Source organism: Mastacembelus armatus, chromosome 8 (assembly GCF_900324485.2).
Source record: "Mastacembelus armatus chromosome 8, fMasArm1.2, whole genome shotgun sequence".
Classification (NCBI taxonomy): Eukaryota; Metazoa; Chordata; class Actinopteri; order Synbranchiformes; family Mastacembelidae; genus Mastacembelus; species Mastacembelus armatus.
Genome location: NC_046640.1, coordinates 11,715,064 through 11,742,947, shown reverse-complemented (window position 1 = coordinate 11,742,947; position 27,884 = coordinate 11,715,064). Strand labels below are relative to the sequence as shown.

The 27,884-nt window shown below is 40.9% G+C and overlaps 1 protein-coding gene across 9 annotated transcripts; it reads left to right on the top strand.

The window, feature by feature from the left end:
• The first annotated feature begins 712 nt into the window (after positions 1 to 712).
• gpatch8 (G patch domain containing 8) lies at positions 713 to 27,804 on the top strand. Of its 9 annotated transcripts, none has more exons than XM_026324571.1 (10): positions 779 to 839; positions 5,350 to 5,427; positions 10,518 to 10,536; positions 13,526 to 13,598; positions 18,517 to 18,558; positions 20,790 to 20,857; positions 21,955 to 22,041; positions 22,215 to 22,358; positions 22,475 to 22,605; positions 22,744 to 27,804. In XM_026324571.1, the coding sequence occupies exons 6-10, from the start codon at positions 20,831 to 20,833 to the stop codon at positions 26,588 to 26,590; spliced, it is 4,236 nt and encodes a 1,411-aa protein (XP_026180356.1). In that variant the 5' UTR covers positions 779 to 839; positions 5,350 to 5,427; positions 10,518 to 10,536; positions 13,526 to 13,598; positions 18,517 to 18,558; positions 20,790 to 20,830; the 3' UTR covers positions 26,591 to 27,804. The 9 variants fall into 9 exon arrangements, with proteins under 9 accessions (XP_026180350.1, XP_026180356.1, XP_026180357.1 ...); XM_026324572.1 differs by having other exon boundaries at positions 16,941 to 18,558; XM_026324568.1 differs by lacking the exon at positions 18,517 to 18,558 and adding an exon at positions 6,296 to 6,331 and having other exon boundaries at positions 797 to 839.
• The last annotated feature ends 80 nt before the right edge of the window (positions 27,805 to 27,884 follow it).

The window sequence follows — 27,884 nt, the reverse complement described above, 5'->3', positions numbered from 1 at the left end:
TGTTGTATATTTACAAATATTTAAAGTTTGTGATATTAAAGTTATTACAGTTCAAGAATTTGACATCTCCTGCTGAGTATGGTGCTCATTCATTCTGAATAGTTCTGAATCTATTTTTGTGTTTATTGCAGTCATTTGTTTGGCTTCCCAGCAGAAATGTTAACAATCCCCCCATGAATAAAGTATCTATCTTATAATCTTAATCTTATCTTAATATCTATCTAATTGCCCCGCAGATTTAGGAATATCAGCATTTAATAGATATCCTGTACATTTATTTTTGAGCATAAAAATGGGTTAAAATAATAAGGGTCAAAAATTTGGGTTTAAAAACCTAGCCCCTCTATGAGACAATATAAAAAATGGGCTGACTAAAAATGGAAGCCCATTTTAGGTCACTTATACTTAACCAGCACACATCCCCATTAATCAGACAAAACTGGAAAACCGTAAAATAGGTGTTGTTGAGTTCAAGTGCCCAGATTCACTTACTAATACACTCTTGGCTTCATTATTTTATTCCAAAATATTAAACTCTGTCAGCAGCCTAAAATATCGAATAAGCAAAGTATCGGTAAACAAAAATAATCTGTGAAGATACAAATGAAATATAATATATATAATATAATTAAATATTACCAGTATTAATGTGACCATACGGGTACATAGTACACTGCTTTTCGTAATTAATACTGTAACATGTAGAAACTGTGGCAGATCAGTCCACACAGGCGGTGTGCACATCGTCTGTGCAGAGACGGAGAGAGCACAGAAGCTGCTGCTGTGTTCAGAAAATGGCCGACAGATTTTCTAGGTTCAACGAAGAGCGTGATTTCCAGGTAATGCGTGATAAATGGTTGCATATGTGCATGGATTTGAACATATCGGCACGTTTTAGCACATAAATACGGAGCTAAACGTCACGGGCAAGTAAGACGTAGAACAAACGGCATTGTGCATTTCGGTATAGATGTCGCTTGCTAGCACTGCAAGCTAAAGTGAACAGGGCTAGTGCACTGCAGGTCTTTTTAATTTACCGCTCCTGCATGCTGTGTTTTTATTCCTATCGTGGCTTACTAACTATAACGTCAGCTCGCGTCAACCCTCTTAACAATACAGCATTAAAATCAGCACTGAGCTCCAGTTAGCTCGTTAGTGACCTTGGGTAGACTGGTTATTTATCGACATATGCTAACCATGGCTAGCTAGCAGATGGCTAACTAAGTACGTACATTTGGTGACTAGCATTAGCCAGAAATGGCTGCATCATTGAGAACTAGTATAAAACCAGATATTTGTTACATAGCACGTCTGGATCAGTGTGATAATACTATACTTAACACTATCAAACTATATGTCCAGTTATTTAATACCATAACATTAAGTTTTCCTCGAATATATGGTTTTCTTAATGGAGCACAAGTGACAGACACAACTAACGATAGATTTGAACATGTTTTGGTGGTTCCTTTGCTGTTTTAATTTATCAAAATGTGTGTGCTTCCAGAGTTTTTCCTAAACTGTTTCATGTTTATGCAAGTTAACAGTAAGTTAATAAGTTTTATTGTCGGTCTACAACAGCAGTCAGGTGCTGTGGGAGGCTTTGAATGTGCCTTAATCATTTCCTATGTCTTATATTGGCCAATTTACAAAGTGAGTCTTTCAGGGTAAGCTATGGGACACTGCTCGTTTTATGTAAGTTTGTGTGAAAATTAGTCTATATAAAACTTTAATATACAGAGTCATTACAAATCACTATTATTTTTTTAGGATCTATTTTCTGTATAGTCTTGCTACCTGGGGAAGTGTGATCTGCTAAATAAGTACTATGGTTGTCATGAAATTTGATATTGAAATTAGATTTTTATGCTAAAAAGTCTATTTTTTAATAATTCAGATTATTGAAGCCTTGTAGTAGCTATAGAAAACTTCCACAACACGAAATTTAGTTCCTGATCACTTGTACTGAAAGCACAGTAGAAGATTTGATAGTCGCTATGAACAGGCTCAAGGATTACAGCAATAAAAAGCTTTTTCAATATACAATAACATAATACATTACTCAGTCGAATCAAATAATGCTGAACACACTGAGATGTTAAAGAGGGGTCCTGGGTTCATCCTTCACAAATCTGTCCCCACTGTACATTAATGGCATTATTTTTGTGACAAAACATTATTTCAGGTTGTGTGTTCATTACGTTATTGCCAGAGCTGAGTTGCGGAATTTCACTGCCCATGTTTGGGGCGTTTATCTTAAAACATGCTTATCTGTGATCTCAGACCGCGCCCAGTGAAGCCAAAGACACTTTCCAGTTTGATACTTTTCTTTTTTTTTTTCTTACCATAAACATTTTCATATTTACTTTCAAATCCCTCAGATGACATTATAATCTTCCTGTTTTACCCAGCAGTTGTCAAGTCTTTGTATCCATCCATATTTTTTAACAGGTTTTTACTTTTTGAAAACTTAGATATAATCTAATCTAACATCCTGAGCTAAAATTAAACCCAAACTATTTTATCATCCATGTTCATCATTGTGATTTGGCATAGATCAGTGGCACTTCTGCAAAGTAGATGAATGCCAGTAAGGGGAACATGAGCCACAGGTTTGATGCATGTATTGTCTGACATGCGCTAATGTTTCAAGTATTTAGTCCCTAATTACAGTACTCTGTTAACTATATTATATATTAACTATATTTTCAGATGGCATGGTGGCTATTGTATGTATTGTGTTGTTAGTCTATCTTTTCACCCATCACATCATCCAGTTATAAACATTGTGATTTCATGGATCTGTATAAACGTAGACACAACTATGAATGAGAAGAAAGTTACTGGATTGAAAACTGGGAGTCCATCTTAAGAACATTGGTGCTTTTTATTTTCTGTGTAGCCTTTGTGTGCTTTTTCCCAGTGATCTGTGAAGGAACTGGAAAATTGTTGTATCAACAGCAATGATCAGGCTGGGTCATAGATAGGGTTGAGAGTAAGTTAAATGCACATCAACAGGGAATTCCCTGCCTTTGTTCTTTTAGACCCCAGTAAGTTACTGTACAGTTAGATTTTTGTCATTTGTGTTACCACTAAAAATGGGAGGACAGAAGCAGGGATTCCAGTTGCTTTGCCATGGTTTGAGAGGTTTTTGGCTTTTCAAATACAACATTTTTTGTCGGTACCTTGGCGAATACTCACTACAGTATGCTGTAGTGGTTTGTTTTAGAGGTAGTCATCTATTTGTTGGAGCACCGTTATGGTGTAGTGCAACTCTGCATGTTTACGTGTGTGTAAGGAGCCGTTTGTGAAGTTTTTTGTGATTGTTTTTTCCCCTATACACCCACAGTGTTGGTGTCCAGTGGGAGCTCAGTATTCTGATTTTGCAACTGAGAGGTGAATTGCTGTGTGGTCTGAATGAGTCTGTTGAGAGTAGCTCCAGCTCAACACAGTGGAGCTCTGTGTGTGAGATCTGCTGTGAAGGCATTAATATGCTTAGTATTTAGAAAGTTTCACCCTGACTCCATAGGCTGAAGCGTTCAGCCAAACAACACAGTGCATGAAATACCCGTAGATGGTCTATCTAATATCTACTGCATAACCAGTTGAACAGCTCATTCTGCTCTATTGATTTACATTGTCGTTGGTGCTTTAGCATGGGGCTGATTTTGAGTTAGCCATGTGCTAAAGCTTTGTCAGGCAGCACACTAGGAGATTTATGAGGGTATTTCTGAATGCCAGTTGGGATGTGGCATCCACTTTACTGCTTTAGACCAAATGAGAATGTTTTGATGCACTTCAGAGGAGAAGACAAGGCAAGGCAGGAATTTATGCAAAATTGCTATAATAGATGTGTATCGAATTTAGGGCAATGAAGAAGCAAGCAGAAGAGAAAATAAGAAGTCTTTGTGCTGGGAGGGTGCTGTGCTGATAGTGCATTAATAGGTCTGAGCTGAATGTCGGGAGGTGAGGAGATGGGGAAGTTATTGATTTTGTTCATAAATAAATCCTTTGCTGTACCCCAGCATCTCTTCTTCTCATAATCCTTGACTTCACTAATGCTGATGCAGGGTCTTGTTTCATTGGAATTAATGACTGCCGGTGTGGCATCGAACCACCTCTTTACTGTGGACTGATGTGAGCAGTTGCTTATCTCTGTAAAACCAGATTCCCTAGAGAACATGGTGGGTAAAGCCTCTTCTATGCCTCAGCCCATGTTAGCCTTTTGCAGTAATCTTCTAATGTAAGATGTCCTCTAAGAGAAACGCAAACTGAATATCCCACTGTGCATGTTCTGTCGATCATTGTGTTATGCACTTTTTTTTTAACATTAGGCCTAGTTGACTACACATGCTATTGTAACTACAAGCAGCTAATAAATTATATAACACCATGGATCCTTTATGAAGTCTTTTTGCTTGTGTGAAGGTGAGCGAAAACAGACTTACAAACATAACCTTCATTCCTCCTTTGCTGCAAAAGAGGGCAAGCCATCTGTCTCAGAGTAGAAACTGCTCTATAAACATACTGCTTTGGGTTTGGTTAGCAAGCCCATTACTCACTGTCCTGCCTAAATGTTCTATTGAAACATAAATATTCAGTTTGTATAACTAAGCTAATCTTCAAATTGAGACAACAGATAGCCTGAGGAAATCTTCTTCCACTGCTGTCAGTGTTTAAATAAATTTACCAAGAAATAAAGTGGCTGAAATGAGCACTGTCAAGTACATGTTCAATCAAGGTTTTGATTCATTGAAAGCATGCTAATGTAAGCTCTAATATAAACTTGAAGGCTCTTTCAAATTGAAATAACTGGAAAATGGAATAAATTATGAGAAGATAATATATAAAAGGGGCAAACACAGTTATGTATGTTTGGTCATAATATGTACCTGCTGTGTGCACTTTTTTATAGCGCATGGAGCTTTTTGCATATACGCTGCCCTTCATGTGGATGTAACAATTTCTGCTTTTACTATTAAATTGTTATTTATTGTGTGTGTGTTTGTATGTATGTATGTGTAAATTGTTGGTTGTTCAGGGCTCATGATTTTTTTTTAGAAAATGAGGAAAGTGAAACATACTTAGTGTCATGTACTTTTGATTTTGATTGTACAAATCGGGAATGTGACTAACTCACATTACAGAGTACTTATTCAATAACATGTATGAAATTTGAAAAAAAAAAAAAAGTGTTGCTGTTTCCCAAATGTCATCAATTTGCTTGTTTTGTTCTACTAATACATGTAATATCAGTTTGTTTCTACATAAAACATACAAGTAGCAAATTTTCACAATTACATCAAGATGTCTAAATGTGTAAAATAACCTTTCAAATGTGTTAACCAGGGTGGGAATCACTTTGACCAGTATGAAGAGGGCCAGCTGGAGCTGGAGCAGGCATCCCTGGACAAGCCCATTGAATCGGTAAGACTGCATCCATCATCCTGCACCATTGGACCAGCTGTGAGAGTGGATGATTGGTCCAGGGAGGAATAAGAACCACACCTTTTTACTCCATTCATTCTGTCCATGTAGATGCATCCAGTGTTTTCTTGAACACACTTGCCACCTAACCTGTAGAATCACTTGTCCCATGTCCATTAATACCCTCAAAATGTCCCTCCCACGTCCCATGTCCTTTGCCTACTCCATTTCTTGTGTGACAGCTAAAATGATGAAAATGTGTATATACTAGAAGTTTTTTTTGTAGAATTTACAGATACACATTTGAGCTTTGTATGAGTCTCCCATTAGTCATTGTTAGTCTTAGCACTATGAGATGACTTTGAAAACATGGAGTGGATAAAGCACTGTCATTAATGGCTGTGACCTAAATATCTAAAATTACCTGAGTTCTCTTTGTAGAAGTTAGTAGGTTTAATATACAGTGCTCTGTAATTTTGTTACTTTTTTGATCCATTGATTTTGCCAACTTCACCGACTCTGAAAATAGTTTTGGTCTCTCATATGCCCCTTAAATGAGACGAAATAGAATAAGCACATTTGGATGTAGAGTTAAAAATACCCTGGTCAGGTAGCATTTACTATCATAGATCTATTTGTTTTGCAGTGGGTCAAATGTGTCTGCTTTCAAAAAGTATGCAGTGCTTATTCCACTTCATATAGTAAACAAAAGAGTGCACATTAGATGGCGTGAATGTCTACATTTGTGTTTGAGTGAGTGAGTGTCTATATAGCTTTAGAATTTATGTGTTAGTGTAAAGTGTTTGTGTCCATAGGACAGTTATCTTATTGTACACAACTTGGGGTGTTCGACATTTCTCTCCTGCAGCGAATTGGCCCCTATTAGCTAAGCAGCAATGACCCGGTTTGTATTTGCACGCTCTGCTTTTTACTCCTATCTTTAGGGTCCTTGTAACGCTTCTCTGACTATCTTTCTCTCTCTGTTTCACTACTGTCATACTAGACATCTCTCTCTTTCTCTCTCTCTTTCTCTCTCTACCTTTTATTTCTTTCTTGCTCCCTCCCTACTATACAGTGATTCGGTGTACAGTACCCTCTGTCATTCTGTGCTGGCATGGTGCTTGTGCAACTGGGACTGCATTTTTTGCTGATCAGGCACAGATAATAGCGCAGGCAGCGTCCTTTCTTTCTTTCCCACTCTCTCCATCCCTTCTGTCTCTGAAGCACTGTGGTGAGCAGGCCCAGACTCCTCTTACTCCACGGTTTGTGAGGTAGTTGGAAAGCATAAGCTATGATATAAAGATCAAAAATAATGGTATAGTTGTTTTTTCTGCAAGTGATTAATCGTCCAGTGATGTGCAACTTACAGGCATGTAAATCTTTCTTGATCAGTTGTCAGATATGTGATTGATCACTATTTAATCATTAAAAGCTTTCTCTTAGTGAAATTTTATTTAAATAATTGATCACAAATTAATTGCATTTATATTATACATAAACATTATAAATATCATAACAATTAAGATCAATTGAAATAAAATCAGTACAATAAACATATAAAATTTGCAGGGTCTTCTAGCAGACATCAGATGAGACACAACATGCAGGACACTTTTAAGCCTTGACATTTGCTAAGAGCTGTAGGTTACAATGATTGTTACCAAGCATGTATCTTCTTGAGTTTTGAGTTTGTAGTAGCAAAAAGAGGAAATTGAAATTGAAAAACAATGCTTACATATGCTTCTCTTATTTATTACATTGTGAGATTTCCAGTATCATATCTACAAAGCATGAACATATAGTTTTCACAGCACCCAGCAAACCAAGAACATGCAATGTTATATGCTGGTCAGGTTTGACCTGTGACATACTTTGCTACAGGCACACAACTCTACTACTGTGTGTGGGTGGTGGAGAAGGAGCAGGGAAAGGGAGAGAGGTGGCCTGCTCACCTGGCTTGAGTGGCTGTTTTGCTCCTGCGCTATTATTTGTGGAGGGGTGCTGAGGGCCGTGCTGCAGCATCAAACAGTTCTTCATGCATTTGAGGAAAATCTGAGGTGTCTGTGCAGACATCAGTAGTAATACTTATGTTATACACCTAATACTTTATTTTTGAAAGTGCATGCCCAAAAAATCAAAGATGAGTATGTGATTGCTACAATTCAAAACTGTTAATCCTGAAGGGCATTTTAGTGGATTTGACAACACCTTTTGACATGTCAGATACATTTTAATAAAATGTCACATTATGTTTAAAGAAAAAATATAAGAATATATACCAGCTATATGCCTCATAGCATCTGCCAAAAAATCATTAGAGGGAGAGGAGAAATATATCCAAACCGCCAAATATGCTTCCAGGTATGATCGGTATACACTTAAATGGACATTTTTTTTATTTTCCTTTGAAAGATAAAAACTCATACAGTGTATATACATTGTCCTTGTAGTGCAAACATGTGAGGACGTGGGCTTTCTTTCACATCTTGGAGCTGTTGAATGCTTCAGCCCAGCTTTTCTGAGCCCCTCCGCTGCCACTTATTGTGTGTGATCTATAGGCAGCTAGAGGTCTGTGGTACTTTATTGGGATCTTTTTTCTCTGTGTCTTTCCCCTTTGGTCTTTGCTCTCTCTCTAACATTGTTCTTGCATTGCATGTGTTAACTTGGTAGCATTCAGCACTATTTTCTCTCAACACTCTGTCCTAATCACTACTACAATTCTTCCCTCCCACATTTCCTGCCCCTTCCAATCCTTCATACCTATGCCCCTCCCTCCTCCCCTTACCCGACCCGGTCCCAGACTGATATGCAGCGGGCAGCCTCAGAGCCACAGAAACCACACGTACACACCATATTCTATGTATACAGTACACAGGAAGATTAATTTCTTGGTGAACAAATTTTTTTTTTTCTCTCTTTTGGGCAGTGTTGCAGTCATTACTAATTCCTGAGAACCAACAAGATATAGTTACATTGAAGGGAACAGCAAAAAGATATTTTAGGTTTTTGTGTATGAGTCATTACTGAATTATGACGTGTAGTCATGTACATTAGAGCCATGCATGATTTGATACAGTTGTCTGCATGTGTTAGCTTAGATGTGTGTCACCTATTTGGTGGAAAAAAAAAAAAAAAAAAACAATATAGAGAAAAGGTCAGACCTACATTTTTTTTTTTTAAAATCATGACCCATATTTTATTTAAACAACATTGCAGGCTTTTCACTTAGCAGTGAGTCAGTGGGTGTAAGGTCATCACTAAGTCCCTCCAATTGAAAGAAGTTAAGTAAAAGGAATAAAGACTAAACCAAAGAAACAAGACCCATCTGAACACTTTTAAATTCAGTGAGTGTTACAGCTGCTGTTTTAAGAAGTTGGATAACCCTTCAGCCTTCAGGCTCTTTACGTAACTTCACTTTGTTAAACTTCCAGTTGATGAATTGGGTCTTCAGATTTATGAGGTAAGTATGTATTTTTGAATTTTTATGTTAAACTTTTATATTAATTGGAATTTGCTTTTTTGTCCTTTATAGTCATTTGAGAAAGCATTCAGACTGCTTCGATTTCTGCGCACTATATTGTGTTCTAGATAGAATTTTAAATGGATGTACTTACTCTTTATTGCCCTTCAGTGAATACTGTTTAACCTATAAAGTTATGAATTAAAAATTCAAATTATAGATAAGTTCAAGTCACTCAGGTTATCCCATTCCTCCTGGAATATCATCTGTTTCTGTCAGATTGGATGGGAAGTGTCTATGATCCAAATAATCTTTTTCCTCTGAGTCCTTGAAATGTCAAGGAGGCTGTTATATGCCTTTTTCTCAAAGTGGCTTCCATATAGCCACTACCATAAAAGCGTGATTAATTCAGTGCTGGTGAGATGGTCATCCTTCTGGCAAGATCTCCCGACTTTGCAGAGCTCTTCTGAAGCTCTGTTGTGGTGACTGCTGTGTTCCTGGTCACCTCCCTAGCCTAGCCCCTTTCTCCTTACTCAATTGGGCTGGTCAGCCAACTGTAGCCACCTTGTAGCTCTAGCTTTGAAGGATAATTAAAGTGTAAAGAAGGCTCATGATTCTTCTTTAAACAAGACTTCACTTTTGATATTTAATACATTTGCAACAATTTTTAACATGCTTTTACTTGATTCTTATCAGTTTGAAGTGAAATCTGCGATACAGCAAAGTGTGCAAAGATTAAAGAAGTCTGAGTACTTTTTTTTAAGAAGTGCTAGGAAGTAGGGACCTTCTGTTTTAGTAATTTGTTTTTTGATGCATAGAGACAGTTGTTTCTATTTAGTCACACCTTCTTTAGCTGAAGCTGACCAGGAATGTACACAGCACCAAACACAAGGGAGCTGCAGGAATTTATGAGGAGCAGCATGCAGCGGAGCCAGTGCCTGTCCACCATCAGCACTTCCCAAAAAACATTCCTCAGGGACATGTAAAAGTAGGAGGAGTTAGTGCAGCAGCCCACTTTATGCAAGACAGATCCATAAAGGGCTGGTTGCAGTTTTCTTTTTTAAACATGCAGGGTCTCAGATCTGCATGAGAGCAGTCAGTCATAAAATGACAGAAAACATATGGATTTGCTTGGCGTGAGTGTAGTAACTTACATTGATTTGGATGCCTGTTATGCATTAGGTCCTCTTTAGTAATCATTTTATCCGAGTTATTTCTGATGTCCAGACAGTGGAGACACGCACACACTCTATCTGTACACATAAAATGGCTGCATAGGAGAAATACTCCAAAATACTCTGAGGTCTCTAGGTGGGGTCCCCTGCATATCACTTTTCCTACACACATCTTTTGCCATGCATTGTGCCAATGAGAGCACAATGCACACTTTTAAAGGCACTCTCTCTTGTAGATATCTTTTGTTTGGATAACATTTTCTTTTTTTTTCTTCTGTATTAACAGTCAGTTGGTGGATTTATTGACATGCCTACCTTTTTTGTTTGTATACAGTATTATGTTTGTGAAAAAAAGAGATTTGCATTTTTAAGAACTAGAGAAGCTAGCAGAATTGCAGTTGAAAGCGTTTGGCCGGTTTCTTACGTTGTGTCACGTGTGACTGTTTTTTTGACAGCCCAGTATTTTAAAGCCAGGTTCGTATGGAAATGCCTTCACTCCACTTGCACTGCTGTTGGACTCGCCGTCGTTGCTTTCATCCGTCTGTCTGTCTATTCTTTTGGTGCACTCATCTGTTGTTCGGCATGCAGTCTGCACCTCATCTCCGCCCTCTGACCTTTGCTGAGTCCATTTTGAGCTAGTCTTTTTATTAGTGTCAGCAGTTGTGACTGGTGCCTGCCCTTCCTGTTTTTATTTAGTTCAATCTCAATGTGATAAAAATGTGAGAGACTTTCTGAGCTTGCAGAGGTTTGTTGTATTTTGACACTCTTGGGCAGACTTCTGACTTTGAAGAAAAATAAATCGGTTTGGGATTGCACAGAGGCTGAGCAAGAGTATTTTTCGTGATGTATTTTATTTTTTTTCCTTTCTCCAGTCACATATTAGTTAATCCTGCAAATCAGTATGAATGCTCATATGTAGTATTGTTGCGCCTTAACACTGCAGTAAGGGACAGAAGTATGCCAAATGTCAGTGTGAGGAGAGAGTATTACACTGCAGAAAATTCTGCAGTGTAATTTCCCTACACAGTAAAGTCAGGGCACACATTGTCGACCAGGCTGTAGGAAACACACTTTATCAGCCATGAAGCCTCTACTTCTGTGGATCTTAGGACACATCCAGAAACTGCCATGCACGGAGACATTAGACAGTGATAGATGTTAATGTGGCTTTCAGTGTCCTACTTGTGAATTAATAAAAGGAGGCCGATTTCAGTTTTCTCCCCACCATGTGTAGCCCAGGATAGATTCCTCTATCTCATTTCCCACTAGAAGTGATCTTACAGTGGCACAGCTCAAAAATCCACAAAATGGAGGGGTGGAGGGGAGCATTACAAACACAAACAGGAAGTGAAGCAGTTTACTCTCTCTCCTGGGTATTAGAGACAAACATCAGTTTGGGATGGATTTATTCTAGGTGTGATGTGACATTACATGGTCCTTATAACAGCCACACTGTTTTTGAGAAATGTTAAATATGGCACTGGAAGGCAACAGTTTGCTCTGGAATAACAACAGCTGTTGAAATTATAAAAAAAAAAAAAAAAGACAAAGCATGAAACCAGATGTGTCCCAGTTGAGACCTTGTGGGCGGAGATGCAGTGTGTGCTGTGTGTGACTACCATTTCCCTTCACATGCACTAATCCATACAAGCCCAGCTCACCTCCACCATCCTAGAAACTCACCTTTACCATGGCTCAGCCTGCTCTCTTCTGCCCCATGTGCCACCCTCTTTTGTCAGTACTAATTGAGTGTTGTTGAGCCATCACTTTCCTATCTGTGCCTGATCCATGTGAGACTAACACAGTTGAAGTTTTGTTAACCCGCCCTCCACCACCAGCCCGCCCCACCCCTCTGTACATGTATCATTCACAGTGTGCTACTAACACCGACGATTCTTTTTGTTAAGTCTTTAACAAAAAGCTGCATGCTGTTTTTGTCAGTTTCGTTCTAACCCCTTCACTTTCTGTTTGTGAAAGTCAGTCTTTGTGATTATAAATATCCTTCTTTGTTTGGTTTGTATGTTTTTGGTAGAATGCAGCACTCTGGTGAATGTTAGACAAGCTTGGCATAGTTATAATCACAACAGAAAAAACATTGCTTAAGAAATCTCATTGTTTTCATTTTTATTTGTGCTTGAGGATGTACTGTAGTGTGTAGTGGTGGGATGGTCTTGCATTTCACTTAATGTATTTGTTTTCTTGCTGACCCATACTAGTGATGTAGCGGTCTCTGACATGCACATTGGGCCTCTGTGTGCTAGGAATTCCTGTTGTGTATGTTCTTGCACTTCTTTCAAGCCTCTTTGACTTATTGTCAGTTGTCTGGTCTTGTGCACATTGTTGCTGTATAGTGTTTATTGTAGCACTGAGAAGACATACTTGAACTAGATCTCACTTCAGTTGCACACTTTTGGGGTTTCATTGTGGAAAAATGTGTCTGATTAAAAACTACTTTGCCGTTTGCAAAGGTAATTTATTATGTCAAGTTAGTTAATGCATGCTGGTGACATTTGTGAGGTAGGTCAAATTAGAGGCTTGCTTATAACATAAATAGATATATGCTAACAATTGTTTAAAAACAAATGTATGAACATGGTTGGGACTAGACCAGAGAGGCTGGAGGAGTCTAAGAACATGCACAACAGCTGTTTCTAGTATATCTGAAGGGGCTACATGCAAACAGTATTTACCTCTCCTCACCTGCACAACTAGATATCCCTTCACATGTGCATTTTCTGTCCACCCTGGGCCTTGTAATGGTAATCCAAGGCCCACTAGCTCCACTTTTGTCTCTTCCTCTTGCTATTTTTTTGTGACAGCTGCATATGTCTCATGGTGCTCCCCTTGTCATGGTTACAGAATCACAGCAAGCTTGGAGTTTCTGGTCTTTTTGTTAATGCAAGATTTCCATACTTGTTCTGTGTCACTTTTCTTTGTGTACTAAGATCTTGCTCTGTAGTGGTTCATATATGTATGCGTGTGATACATATATTGCCCTCTCCTTCCTCCTCCTCCTTTTCAGTTAGTGGATGTGACTTGGATGTGTTTTCTTTATCACCCAAAAAAAAAAAAAAAAAAAAAGAAATTCTCATGTCCAATTTCCTTGCCTTAGGTTTTTAAAATGCACTCCTACTGTAGGAGGGTATCCTGTAGTTAACAGGCTACACATAGCCTCATGTATTCATCATAGTGGAAAACCAACCCTTCCTCTCAGTACCCAACCCTCTATTTTCACCCACACCCCAACCAACCTTACCACTCCTTGTGCTGGAAGACACTGATGTAACACGCTGTAGGTGATATGGATGATGATGATGGTGGTGGTGGTGGTTGTGCTGATGATGATGATAGTGTGATATTTGTATTTTAGTTTATTTTGTTTATTTGTCATATTCCCAAGGGGGAAAGCTCCTCTTATTATTGGAATTTTTTTGGTTTTTTTCTCCTTTTTTCTCTCTGCTAGGACAACATCGGGCACAGGCTGCTTCAGAAACATGGCTGGAAGTTGGGACAAGGCCTTGGGAAAACCATGCAGGGTAAGGACTGACTCTTCTATACACCTGTGTTAAATGTATGCTGGTGGTTTTGGGCCACTGCCTTCTGCCATTTTCTTTCCCCTCACTTTCCCAGGTTTGTTATAAAAGCAAGTTTTCTTTTCTCTTCACAAACTTTTTCTGACCTCTTCCTTTGTGTCTGTTGCTTGGTAAAATGGGTTAACAAACAAATGTTATACCAGATGTTCGTGTTGCTCTCATGCTGCTGTTCCCTTGAATATGAAGAGTGAGAAAAATCTTCCCGAGTCCTTATAAAGGACTTTGCAGAGACGCTGGGGGTTGGGAGACCACATCCAACATGCTTCCTCTGATATATTTAGTTTACAGCACTTCAGATTAAAGTGGGCTTTTCCTTTAAGATAACAGCCAATGTCTGGCTTTGTTGACATTTATCTAACCAAACCAAGTGGTTATGAACATCTGATTTGTTCATGCGCTAGTTTGTTTTCCTTTAGAGGACTTTTAGAGGTCTCTTAGATTCTTCCTCAAAACCCCTGGTTAAAAAGCACTGAACATCTTAAATGGTTTGGTTTATATCTTGGTTACAGGAGCTAAGTATTTTTCTTTTGAGGAAGTGGATACACATGAAGAATATGTCGTTGATTCACCCAACTTTGCAATAGCATGGCCTTGTTTGTGGGGAATGTAAGGCACTGGATTAACAAATAGGCAAAATTGAGCTTGTTCACTGGTCTGGGCCAATTGTATTTAGGGTCGTCAGGAAAAAACTTTAAACCAGGCTCAAATTCTGCTGCAGTGAATAAAGTGACATCATCCAATAAGGTGCTGCGTTCACCATTTAAATCTGAATACCTGTACAGTCCTGGTAGTATATACTTTGTAATATCAGCAGTTCTGTTGTTTCAGCCTCTGGTCATCACAAAAATAATTTTCTGCTGTGAGTACTTTCCACAGTTGTAAAAATTTTGTCTGTTTGTTAAACCATGAAATGCATTTATCTATTATTCCAGCTGAATGGCCTGGGTCATACTTTTTGTCACTGACCCTACCAGTATAGCACCAGAATAGTTTTAATGCAGGCCTATTACTAAGCTGGGGTGCTTTCAGTTCGGATCCCTGTTGAATCTCACAAAATCAGTTTATGCTATAAGATTAGTAATTATTTTTAAACTACTGATGGATTATTGTATAACCCGCTTTCTTAAACATCAGTCTAGCACTGGACGTTTTCTTTCCATTTTTGAATGAGGAATACTGTGTAATCAGACATGTATAATAGTATCCCATACGCTCTGTACAATAAATGAATTCTGTATGATGCAGGAGGCTTTCAATTAGAAAGGCGCTTTAAAGAGGCTTATTTTCTGTAATTGACCATCACAGTCTGCATTGACTTTCTGTAAGAAAGGCTGAACAGAGCTGAGTGTGTGGATTGGTCTTGCCTAGCGTCAGCCCCTCATTAGCTCAACCCTTCTCATTGGCTCAGAGGCAGTGGTGCAGAGGCCTGGCATGTTTCCACTGAGCCCTTTCCTGTCTCTTCACCAGCTTTCCTATCGCCATCAGTGTCTTCATTCTCTTTGTCTTCCATATTTTACCTCTCACTGCGTAGCCTCACCCTTGCCTGTACTCTCCAAAAAGGATGATGTATAGCATTAGTATGAGTGATCTCATTCCTGGCAGGCCAGTGAGTCCTTGCAGTCAGCAAAGAACTTATTTTTCTTGTTCTGTATCATTTTAACTACTGTTTCATTTGTGTATCACTCATTTCTAACCTCTTTTTGCTCCATTGCAACTCTTGCTCGAGTGCATTCCTTTCCCTGTAAACCCAACAACACCTGCGCTCACTCTCAACATTTTATTGAGAAACACGATTCATTCTGCATAACAGTCTCCAGCACACACCCAAACTTTAAGCAAGGGATAGCCTTACATTTCAGAGCTCACCAAGTGAGCCATTTAAATTCACAACATAAATTAAAAAATAGGGTTATTTGTATTTAGACTTAGCATAGCTCAGGTCAGCATAGTGAGATTATGGAAATTACCTCAGAGATGCCAATTGCTTCTGTGTGTTTATTGTTTTGGGAGTAACATGTTCAGATTTGTGCTGATATCTAACAGAACTTTAGTATTATCTGAAAAAGCTAATGTGTATATAAATTGGTGTCAGATTTAGTAGCCTCTATGTGAAAATGGTCTCACAAGGAGGTATTACTTCAAGAGCTCTGATGTGCTACATACAGTGACCTGTGTATGAACTCCTCAGAAGGTGTGTACACCAGGTGTCTGCAACAGTAAGTTTGTACGTTAGCATGAACCGTTGTTGCACTCACACACTGTAGAAGACGCTGTGGCAGGCACACTGAAAAGCAGTTGTAGAAGAAGAAAGTAGGAAAGCCCCAGTGTGACCATTTTTTGTTCTGAATTTTAGAAATACATTTGTTATCAGATTATTGGTGTGTTTTGGAAGGAGGCAGAACATAAAGTGTTTGGGTCAGGATTTTTCCAAGTGTGTAGAGTCAGTGTGGTCTGCAGATCTTAACTTTTAAAATTTAGAGAGGTTTGAGCATGGATGGGCGTGTGTAGAACCTGCTCTACTTTACATATTGTCTGTGCTTGAATAGTCAATGAATCGTCTTGTCTGACATTTAGACAAAATTGTGTGTATTGCTCAACTTCAGAGACACACATATCTGATGACCCCATGTGAAGCTGTGTCGTGCCTGCTGTAGCAGCTCTTGCTCATGTACATATATGGCCTTGGTTCCAAGTGTTGTCTCATAGGGATTTTCAGGGTTACTGTAGCCAAGGACCAGAGTAGACCATGAAACCATTTAATTCTGGACATTGTCAATCAAAGCTAATACCACAGCAGAAATTTATGAGCTTAGCATGCAGTATCAGTCATTGTTTATTTCCATCTGGCCTTGAACAGCAGTCTATTTGATGTGATAAGGATGTGTGCTTTGTGTGGAGGAGAGAACAAGTTGCAGGGACTGGCTGTGCTCTTGTTTTTGCCGCTGGCACCACCGATGTGTGGTTATGTAAGCATCCTGCTTTGTGGGTGGATGAGACTGCAGCAGTGTCCAGTTGTTGTGTAGGAATTAATGGCCCAGTGTTGGAGCCCTCTGCCTCTGTTGAAATCTGTCATTGCACTTAAGAGTAGACTGACAAAACAACAGCACCCTTGCATCTCAATAAAGTCTGCTGGGTAATTATCATAATCTTCCTCTCCTCTCCTGTCCTTATTACCAGAAGAGAAGGTTTTTGAATTTTGAAGTGAAAGCATTGTGTCCCCTTTTTAAGTTTTCACTGTATTGACTTTGTTCTTATTCTTCTTTTGTCCTTTTTGCCCCTTTTTAGGTAAGGTTTGTTGGACCCCCTCTGTATGTCAGTATGTGTGTGTGATTGTGTTTTCTTTCTCCCACTCTGCAGTTGACCTCAATGTAACACCCCTTTTACAGTGTACCGTAGGCTCTGTCAGCTTCCTTCTCTTTGCTTCATAATCACTAAACCTTTATTTCAATCTGCTCAAGAGTATTTCGATTTGAACAATAAACAAAAAAATCCATTTGAAATCAAGTTAGAATTAGGAAGCCATGATTCCATCACTTCCCTTAGAATCATCATCTCCACGTTTTAGAAAAATTTTTTTTTCTTCGAGTTTCCGTGGCTGCTGTCGGGTACCTGATTGGCTGTAACCACAGCTCAGACTTTGAATGGCTTGCAGAGTAGACAAGTTTTCCTCCCTTTGCTTGTTTGCCTGTTTCTACCTCCAAACCTGTGACACTTATTTGTATGTGTGTGGTCGTTATGTGAGACTGAGATGTGTGGGTGTGTGTGTGTGTGTGTGTGTGTGTCTGTTAATGACCGGGCCATAGAGTCAACTTACAGGGAATACCTCACCACCCTTCTATACCCCAAATGTCTCTGCCCCTATGGTTACATGCTCCCATCCTCCCCCTGTTTCTTTGCTCCTCCTGCACAGCATGTTTGTCCCAGAGGTGCGTTCCTGTCTGCATCAAACTGTCACACTCACCTGGGGCTTTAAGCAGTGTTGGAGGTAATACAATGAACCAATGTGGTCACATGATAGAGTGAAATCTAGCACTCTAGACAGATCCACACTTCACATTTTTAATTGTAGTTTAAGAATTTCTATTTCATATTAAAGTCAAACACACTCTAAGCACTGCTCAAAGCCTTGCTGGCTCTTTCCTCAAATACATTTTATGTTTGTCATGTGGTCACTTGTTCTGGGGTTAAGCACATACCAAAATGAGCTTGCTGGCTGTATGCTAGCGAAGAAATTAAAGAATCTCAGGGAGTTTGCTAACTGGGCTGACAAGCGTCTGTGAGGCAAAAAATTTTCAAAAGGGGGAAAATGGTGGCCGTTCCTAGAGGCATCCATCATCTGTATCAAACATCCAAAAACAAAAAAAATAGATGTTACTTTTGTTAAACAATACACTTTCTTCTGTTACCTGTCACAGTCAATACAACATCAGATTCATCTGTTTTTAAGTGTTCCCTCACCTGGTCTAGCTCCTGCAAAAGTATTTATCTGATGGGGTTTCAAATGAGCTTTCTGCTCATCCAAAGTTAAAAGTAAAGGATTGCTGGGTTTTTACTGATACATTGACACAGTATGCTTAGCATACTTGTGAGGGATGGTAGTTTATCTTTGGGGCATGTTCTGGTTGAGAGAGCAAGATGATGCCAGGCTAGGGACCTGGGGACTGGGACGAGTGGTTGGGAGAGAGTGGTGAGAGGAAATCCCTGTAAGCACCTAGCCCTGAGTGGGGGGGTGGGTGAAACACTGAAGCCCCTATGATAATGAAACCCCCTCCAAACCCCACAACCACACTCCCAACCCCACCCTCCCTTCTCTATGTGCCTCAATCTTCCTGCTTAACCAATTGGTGTTTCTTTTTTACAGCGATTTGATCCTGCCCATGTTGTGCTGATGGTAAACTTAGTGGTAAATGTTATTTTATCCCCCAATTGAATTGTTTTCTTTTTTGTTTTGTTTTTATTTCTCCCATTTTTTTGTTTTCCTCTCATCAGAGCATCAATGCTAAATAGGCTTTCACTTCTTTTTGTATTAGTCCTCATTCTGCTGCTTGTATATTATCATGCATATGTATTACTCTAGAACATTGTCATTTTGTTTGTTTTCAGTTTTTAAACCTTGTGATTGACACCCTGTGATTTAGATGCACATTGTTTTTGTCTGGTCCCTTTCTTTTCCACTGGAATGGAAGTATTGTCACTGTGTTTAAAGATTGGTGATAGTTTGGGATGACCGTAATTGTTCATTAATCTGTAATTCTGGGCCTGGCTTGTGACTCTATTTAGACAGACCACTGCAGTGGCTGGCTAACAGACCAAACCCTGTTTTTGGTTTCACTTCTCTACTGCCTCAGTCAAAAACAGAATCATATGATCTAGATATTACACAGTCTTACACTCTCATTTCCTCCATAGAATAAGGCCTCCACAATCATGAAATGAGAATTAGGTTTTCAGTTTAAAGGGCAACCCAGCTGACAGACACTGCAGTGGGACTGAGAGTCCAGATAGGGCCGTTATATGTTACAGTGCCCATGCACCTATGATTTCAACATCAATGTCATTGGGCTGTGATGACTAAATTATTCAACAAAAGCATAGGAATGACAGATATTTACATTAAATAATATTCTTACCCTCCTCTGTCCAGGAAGGTAAGAATGTGACACAAAGAAACTCTTTTAAAGGTGTAAAATGTAGATGAATAAACACAGTATGTTGTCTGTGGGCTCTTTTTGTCCTGTCAGTATTACTGACAGGACAATATATAGTATTAGTCTTCTGGGTTTTCTTTCCACCAGAGAAAACCCTTAACTTTGATTAAAACCCGACTGTACTTAGAGTAGGTATTAAAAGAAACTTTGATTCTACATTTGTAAGTTTATACCATATGCCCAATGGTATATTTAGAAAATTGATTCACGTAAAACAAAACAAGTTGAATATGTAGGAGGAAAAAAACTGAAACCAAACTGAATTGATAATCACTATCAGCAAGATGGATTATTGTATCTGGCTGGCAACAGGAGCAGCAGACTAGTCCAAATTCTTTTTGTGCCTTTTGTTTTGAGATCCCCTGTCTGTCTGTCCTCCCTTTTCTTCTCCTCCTACCCATACACATGTTTTACCAGGTAAGTATCCCCATCCCTTGCACTGTCACCATGGCGATACCTGGCCTGTGACGTTACTCTGCTGTAGTTCAGTGCTTGTGTCCTTTTTTTAATTTTTACTCTGTCTTTCTCTCTGCTTTGTTTGGCTGATTATGAGTGGATTAAGCAATTCTGTGTCAATCTCCAAAGTAGTTTTGATTTTTATGTATTTTATATCTTTGTTTCTTTCTTTTTTTTTTTTTTTTTTTGGTTGTCTTTGGTTTATTTTTCCACAGTTAATTTCCTTCTGACCTAGCTCTTTTCACAGCTTACATAGACAGAGGAAAATGATCTTTTAGCTTCTGTCTTAATGATGAAGGGGGGGCTAGGACAAGGGAAACAATCTGGACCTCAGGACAGTGAAAGTGACTTGCAAGGGCCAGTCACCTTGCTGATAGCTCAGAAAGAGGTGATGCAGTAGACCTTGGACAATAGGCCTACTGGGAGGCTTTGTTACCCTCATGGAAGGTGTCACAGTGGAACTCCGTGAGCAGTGTCAGCAGCTGCGCAGCCCTGTTGCAAGTCCTTTCACGCACACACACACATAGACATGTTCCTTTAAGCTGTAGTGTCCTTGATAAAGTTGGCATTCTGGTTTAACAGGACTGTAGCACGTAAGGGGTGGAGGAGGGGCAGTGGTGGTACCACTACATTGAAAAATTATGAAACAGATTGACTCAATGCTAAACAACACTGAACCTAATTTAATCCACAAGAAAAACAATAGGTGCAGCAGCTATTTACATTCAAAATGGTAATCAGCAGCCAGGTCTAATGTAACAGGAAGGCTGAATTGGTCTGTTCTTGGTGGCTGCAGTAAGCTGTGAGAATGGCTGGTGTTTGGTTCACTGTAGCTTTCTGGTCTCTTTGCACTTCAAGGCAAAATTCTCTAACCCCAGCACCCTATGCTCTAAGCAGGCTGTCTCCGAACTGGCCTCCTGTCCCAGGCTCAAAAACTCATGTAGTTCTCTCTCTCTCGCTTTTCCCTCAGGACGCACTGACCCTGTGCCCATTATCCTTAAATATGATGTCATGGGGATGGGACGGATGGAGATGGAGGTAAGATGCTGTTTATTATTTACTGTCTGTTTTTTAAACCTACAAATTATTCCAGCAGCCCATCATACTGAAAGTGTTTAGTAAATACAAACATGTATTTGAGGGACCTAATCTGTATTTGTCTTGATATTGGACCATTGTTGCTGTTGAGTTCTCCCCATGTGTGTGCTATGTTAAATAGAAACAAAAAGTAACAGTAGTTCAGCTGCAAAGTCATATCTCAATTGGCTATGCAGTCACAGAGCAGGATTACCAACTATGATGCTTTAAATTTTAAGTCTGTCCTCTGTTATATCACTTAATACTGATTTCCAGACATCCTCTGGAAGAATCATTAGGAGCTTCAGAAACCATGCATGACTCTAAGAGCGACATGCACAATGCTGGTTTCAGCTTGAGTCATATAAAAGTCAGCAGCATTGGGCCGTGGAGCAGCAAAAACATTAGTGTCAAACACAAATCATTCATTGGAGAAAGATTCATGGTATGAACTCAGGTTCAGCACACAATGGCATTGTAGACTGTTGTTTGCTAATGCCTGTGTGTTAAATGCTTCAGCATGACAACAATCCATTCCTACATGCAGAAGTGGTTTGTCAAGATGTTTAAGATCTTGACTGCTATACATAGAGCCTAGACTTCAAAACTCCACTTAAAAACAGTAATGCAGTATGGTACAGTAACATTGACTGCCTCTTAAAGATATAGACGCTTGTGGCACGGTGTCCTCCTTCTCTCTCTCCATCTCTCCAGTCTGAATGCCAACACTCACTCCAAACTTTTTCAGCTGCAGACTTTATTACCTGCACTTTGAAATCTGCAGTATAGCTCGTTCTTATGTGTGGCATTTTCACTTATGTTACACTAGGAGTTAGAGTTTAACATGAACATAAGCATTTTTACCTTTTCAGCCATCCAGTATTATATTCAGTCAAATCAAGAGTGCCAAGAGTACCATCTAACGCTAGTGACTACTCAACAGAAGGACACTAAATTAACACATATAAGTTGCAGGACAAGCCAGAGCACTAAAAATGCATGACTTATAGTATTGCTTTCATGGATTTTTGTGTTTTAACTACTATTTGTCCTATTAGCTGGATTATGCAGAAGATGCCACAGAGAAGAGAAGAGTGCTTGAGGTTGAAAAGGAAGATACAGAAGAACTGCGACAAAAATACAAGGTGAAACCGTCCGGTCTTTTTTCATTGTACTGAGTAGGGTTTATACTGGAATAAAGGCACATACTCTAGTGGAATGGGCACATACTCTAGTTATTGTGTACATACATTTTTTTTCTTCTACTTTCTAAACACATTTTAAAATTTGTTTTCCCCTTTTCTCCCACCAATAACAGGACCAGATGGAAAAGGAGAAAGCCATTGCAAAAGCTCTGGAGGACCTGAGAGCCAATTTCTACTGTGAGCTCTGTGACAAGCAGTACACCAAACACCAGGAATTTGACAACCACATTAATTCTTATGACCATGCTCACAAGCAGGTATAATTTACTATCAATTATGTGTACTTCTAATGGAGATGTGTTTTTCTTTAAAACTTAAGAGAAATGTTGAGATCCTGACATGTTCTCCTTGCCTTGACTTTTTTGTAATGCAGAGGCTTAAAGAGCTAAAGCAGAGAGAGTTTGCTCGTAATGTGTCATCACGTTCACGGAAAGATGGAAAGAAGCAAGAGAAGATGCTGCGCCGATTACATGAACTGGCTGAGCAGAGGAAACAGCAGGACCGGTAAGAATTTATTCATGGAGTGCCCTCTGGTGGCTGGATTTTACATGTGTAATGATGGCACAGTTGCATGTCTTGACTTTAGAAGGATCATTGTGCAGCCTCTTAGGACAAAAATCACAATGTTGTTTTGTATTTCAGTACTCCAGGAAGTGGGCCCATGTTCAAAACTACTACAGTGGCTGTGGATGGAGAGAAATCAGAAGATGGTGACTGCATGACACCTGAGAATCCTGCTTTTACAGACAGTTCGCTGGAAGGATCAGTGACTGACAGAACTGGGCAGGCCTCTCCAAAGGCCAGCTCAACCATCAGCTTCTCTTTGGGGAAGAATAGCTCCTCTTCCCCAACCCCCAGTAGTGCATCCAAAGTCAGTGTGTCCTTTTCTTTTGCCAAGAAAGCCCCAGTAAAGCTAGAGACAGCAGCTGCTGTGTTCGCTGATCATGGAGAGGAAGCTATGGAGGAAGAGGAGAGCCAAGGAGAAGAAAAACCTGGAGGACAAGAGGAGACATCTGGCTGTAGCAGTGATAGCCCCAAGGGAGCATCAGGTGGTGGTGAAGGAGGAGACAGTGGTAATGTGGCAGTGATGGAAGAGGTGCAGCAGCCTGACGATGGAGGGTCTCTAGCCTCTACACTGAACAAACTGAAAATGATGATGAAAAAGGAGGAAGGATATACTGGACAGGAGCCTCAGTACTATCACTATGTACCTCCAGCTCACTGTCGGGTTAAGCCTCACTTCCAATTTCTGCTGTTCATGAAGGCTTCTGATCAGTGTCCGCGCAAAGAAGAGGAAGATGAGGAAGAAGGGCAAGAGGAAATAAAGGTTAAAGATTGTTGTGAACAGACAGAACCTGATGTTGCAGAGTGTAAAACTGAAAAAGAACCAGATAGTGTCACTTCAACCCCTGAACCAGAGCCAACTCCTCCGTCACCTAAAGTAAAGATGGATGATGTTTCATGTGCAGCTGACACAGCTTCCACAGTACCCACCTCACCTACACAAAAAGCTGAGAGCACACAGGATACTCTGGATACCAATTCTGGCCCCAAAATCCCCACAGGTCCATTCTTCCCAGTTCTTAGCAAAGATGAAAGCACTACTTTGCAGTGGCCCTCTGAACTTCTCGAATTTACTAAAGTCCAGCCTTCCTTGTCATACAGTTGCAATCCCCTCTATTTTGATTTCAAGCTGTCCCGCAACAAAGGAGTGCGTGGTGGGAAAACAGCGAAGTCCCCAAAACCTTGTGAAGAGTCTGATAACAAGGGACAAGAGGCAGCGGCCTCAACAGCTGAAGTAGATTCAACCACTAAACCTGGGACAAGCACTGACAAAGACAAACCAACAATGAAAGGAGAGCCTGGCCAATCAGAAAGTGATGAACAAAAGCCTGCAACTGGCAGCAATAGTGCCAAGAAAAAAAAGAAAAAGAAGAAACATAAGAAGTCTGCAAAGCGCTCAAAACACAAAGGAAAAGAAAAAGGAGCAGCAGAAGATGCAGAAGGACAGACCAATAAAGTCCAAGAAAAGCCTAAAAAGAAGAAAAAACACAAACGGAAGAAGAGCAAGAACAAGGCTCCGGATCAAGATGAGGCAACAGGTGATGAAAAAGAGAAGGTAAAACCAAAGTCAGAAGATACAGGTGTTTCTGCCACTGTTCAGCTGACAACTGGAGGGGGTGGAGCTACAGGAAATACAGGAGTAGAGTTGGGAAAGAGGAAACGTGCTACTAAGGAAGTGCCTTGCAAGTCTGGAGCAGAGGAAGGAGGAACAGGAAAAACTACTGATAAGGTGAACTCCTCTGAGGAGCACAGTGGCACCAAGCGACAAAAGACGGATTCTAGTGCACCTCAAAGTGCCTCCTGCTCCACCTCAGCTCAAAAGAGTCTAGGTGCCGGTAGACCTCCCAGCAGCGAGAGTGAAGAAGAAGGGGGCTCTAACAAACAACGCTCACGTCATCACAGGTCAAGTCCACGGGAACAACGGCGCCACCACAGTGAGGAATCAGGGCGATCCTGCAGTCGTTCGTCAAGACGAGGGGAAAGACGGGGCAGCAGCCGTCGGCGCCATAGAGGCCAGACCTCCCGTAGCCGCTCATACTCCAGCAGCTCTGAACACTCGTCAGCAGGCAGCAGTGCCTACAGCCACCGTAGCCGCAGCTACTCAGACAGCTACAGTGACTACAGCACAGAAGGTCGCAGACGGAGGCACTCCAAATCTTCATCAGACTCAGAGTATGAGCGAAGGGGTAGCAGAGGACGCAGACGGTCCAGGAGACATCAGTACTCCTCTTCCTCCTCAGAAGACTCACGCTCACGTTCACGCAGCTACAGCCGGAGAAAAAGGCACAGACGGCACCATCGCAGCAGCTCAAGAAGCTCCAGTAGCTGGAGCCGCAGTACCAGTGCAAGATCCTGGAGGCGCAGCTACAGCAGAAGCCACAGTTCTGCCAGCCGCTCCTCCAGTTCAATCAAAGTCTCCCCTCACAGACGAGGTACCAGGGGTCGAGGGGACAGTGACACACATCGCAGAGACTTTAACCGCTCTCGCATCTATCGTTCCCAGTCGCCACGATCTTCATCATCACGAGGCCTTAACCGCAACACCCATTCAACCAGCTCCCAGGCTCTGCGGCCAGGGGGGTCCCGAGATGCAGGGGAACAGAAAAACACACTTACGGCACGCCAGCTGCTGGAGAAGGTTCAGTCCAAAAAAAGCTCTGATGATTCTGTCACAGGTACAAAATCTGGCATTAAGATTAAAGACCCACCACAAGGTTACTTCGGTCCCAAACTACCCCCAACTCTTGGAAACAAAGCCATGCTGCCGCTTTTTGGTAAGCTACAGGCAGGGAAGAAACCAGTTATTCCCCTCACGAGACCTGATGAAGGAGAGAAATCAGGGGTAGGGAAAGGCACTGAGGCTGAGGGGGAGGTTATTCTAGTAGAGCCCATAAGGGAATTTCCTCCTCCACCACCACCTCCAGCTCCACCTGTCCAGAAGGTTGAAGAAGCCCCACAAAGCACAGTGGTACAAGAAGAGACACAGCATCTCACTACAGAAGCCCCGGTACAACAGGAACCTCGGCCATTGTTTGAGCAGGAGCCTTCCATGATGATGTCTCAGTATCAAGGAGAATCAGGACAGGACCCTTCCCAGAACCCCATGATGGAGTCCCTCATGCCAGAAATGCAGCAACAGCAGCCTCCAATGCATGCCTATCCTGCTTACCCACCACCCAACCTGGAGGAGGATGGCATGGATGCAGAGGAGGATGGCCTGGCTCCTTTGGAAAGTCAGCCCATTACATTCACACCAGAGGAAATGGAGAAATACAGCAAGCTGCAGCAGGCTGCACAGCAGCACATTCAGCAGCAGCTTTTGGCCAAGCAGGTCAAGACATTTCCCTCTGCGGCTGCAGCTGCGGCTGCTGCTGCAGCTGCAGCAAACTTGGCCCCAGCTCCCCCTCCACCAGCCCTGCAACAGATCCACATTCAGCAGCCCACGGTGTCTGTAGCCTCTGGCACGTCCATCACCACAGTGCAACACGCCATCCTGCAGCATCATGCTGCCACTGCTGCAGCCATGGGCATCCACCCAGCACATCCTCACCACCCACACCCTGCACATGCCCAGTTGGCCCAGGTGCACCATATTCCCCAGCATCACCTTACCCCCATCTCCCTGTCTCCTTTGGGCCCCTCCCTTGGTCACTCTCTGGGTCACTCACTAGGACATGCTGGGCTGATCCCTGCCCACCCAACAGCTTTCCTCTCTGGTCAGCCAATACATATTATCCCTGCTTCTGCACTTCACCACACCCCTCTAGCACTCCACCATGTTCCACATACAGCCCTCTACCCCACACTTTTCACACCTCGGCCCTCACAGGCTGCTGCTGCTGCAGCAGCTCTCCAGCTTCACCCACTCCTACACCCAATCTTCTCAGGGCAGGACCTCCAGCATCCACCTAACCATGGTTCTTGAGTTATGATGCAAGTTAAGGAGCTTATTCACAGCTCTGGAGGAAAGCCTGAAGTGGGGCTCGTTTGGTTTAGGTTTTTAGAAGTCTTTGTGACTACATGCAGGAAGTGGGTCAGGAAGGTTATCAACACACCACCATTTTACTGGTCTACGCAGTGCAGCAAGTCGTAGCCACAATGTGGTGCTGCCTGTGTTGAGTTCTAAATTGACACCAATTTTTTTTTTTTATTGGCTCATTAGATTTTTTTTTTTTTTTTTTTTTCTTTTCTACATCTGGTCCTGAATTTTTAAGATATGGGTTAGAATTAAAGTGACTTCCTCAAGACAACTATTGATATTCCACCCTGGGGTATCCTTAATAGATCCCATTTGTTTTTGAATGACAGAGAAACCACTGGAGTCTTTTTGTTTTCCATGTAGAAATATTGTTTATAGCAGCCAGAGACAAAATGGCTGAAGCTTAAAGCAGAATCATGCCAGGAACAGAAGAGAAAGTGTTGTTATACTAGAGGTAAACACCATTGTCTCTGTAACATACCCTTCAGAGACTGTTTCATTATTACTGATACTCTTTGTTTTCATATGACTACTCGCCCTCTATTGGATCTTCAGTCTCAAAATAATTTGTAATGCAGTTCCTTGTACATATATCAGTGTGTAATGTGACGAATCCAGGACGAAACCATTAATGACCATATAAAATAATAGCTGTGGTGTCTAAATTGGTATGAAATTGTTACATACAGAGCCACTCTGTAAGAGAGGGCAAATGTGATGTAGGGGTTTGAACATCCCTACTGCTCTGAGGCAAATGTCCCTGTGGTGAGGGTACACCTGAATCAATTGCACTGAAATCTGTACATCAAGATGGTGCTTTTGCATCATGTAACAAAGATTGTAGTATACTGCAATAATTGTATTTTTCTGTTTTTAAATTATTTTCCAAAATGCTCTTCAAAAGAAGGCTTGTGTTTTGCTTTTGTGTAATTTTGTACATAAAACTGCTGTAGATTAACCTATTAACAGTCTAGAGGTTTGTGATTGCAGTTGGAAAAAGAATTGGATGGAAGATGGATACCTGCAGGTATTTTATCAAGGTTGTTTCCCAATTACCCTGAGAAGCACTGGGATGGTAAAGGCTAGAGGTCTGTCAAACAGTAGCAACTCTGTATTTTTTAAAGACTTACTCTGTTTCAGCAAATAAAATGTTGAGTTCAGTTGTCTTTTCTATATTATGAAAGCAGGTAACTGAAATTCACATGTAAGCACTCGGTTTAACCATTGGCAATCACAAGAA

What these genes read in the sequence shown, in the direction of transcription:
- gpatch8 (XM_026324565.1), top strand. Translation starts at nt 795, where the DNA reads ATGGCCGACAGATTTTCTAGGTTCAACGAAGAGCGTGATTTCCAG. An exon ending in TGGGACGGATGGAGATGGAG is followed by an intron (nt 20,858 to 21,954) that starts GTAAGATGCTGT and finishes TTGTCCTATTAG; the next exon opens with CTGGATTATGCAGAAGATGC. An exon ending in ATGACCATGCTCACAAGCAG is followed by an intron (nt 22,359 to 22,474) that starts GTATAATTTACT and finishes TTTGTAATGCAG; the next exon opens with AGGCTTAAAGAGCTAAAGCA.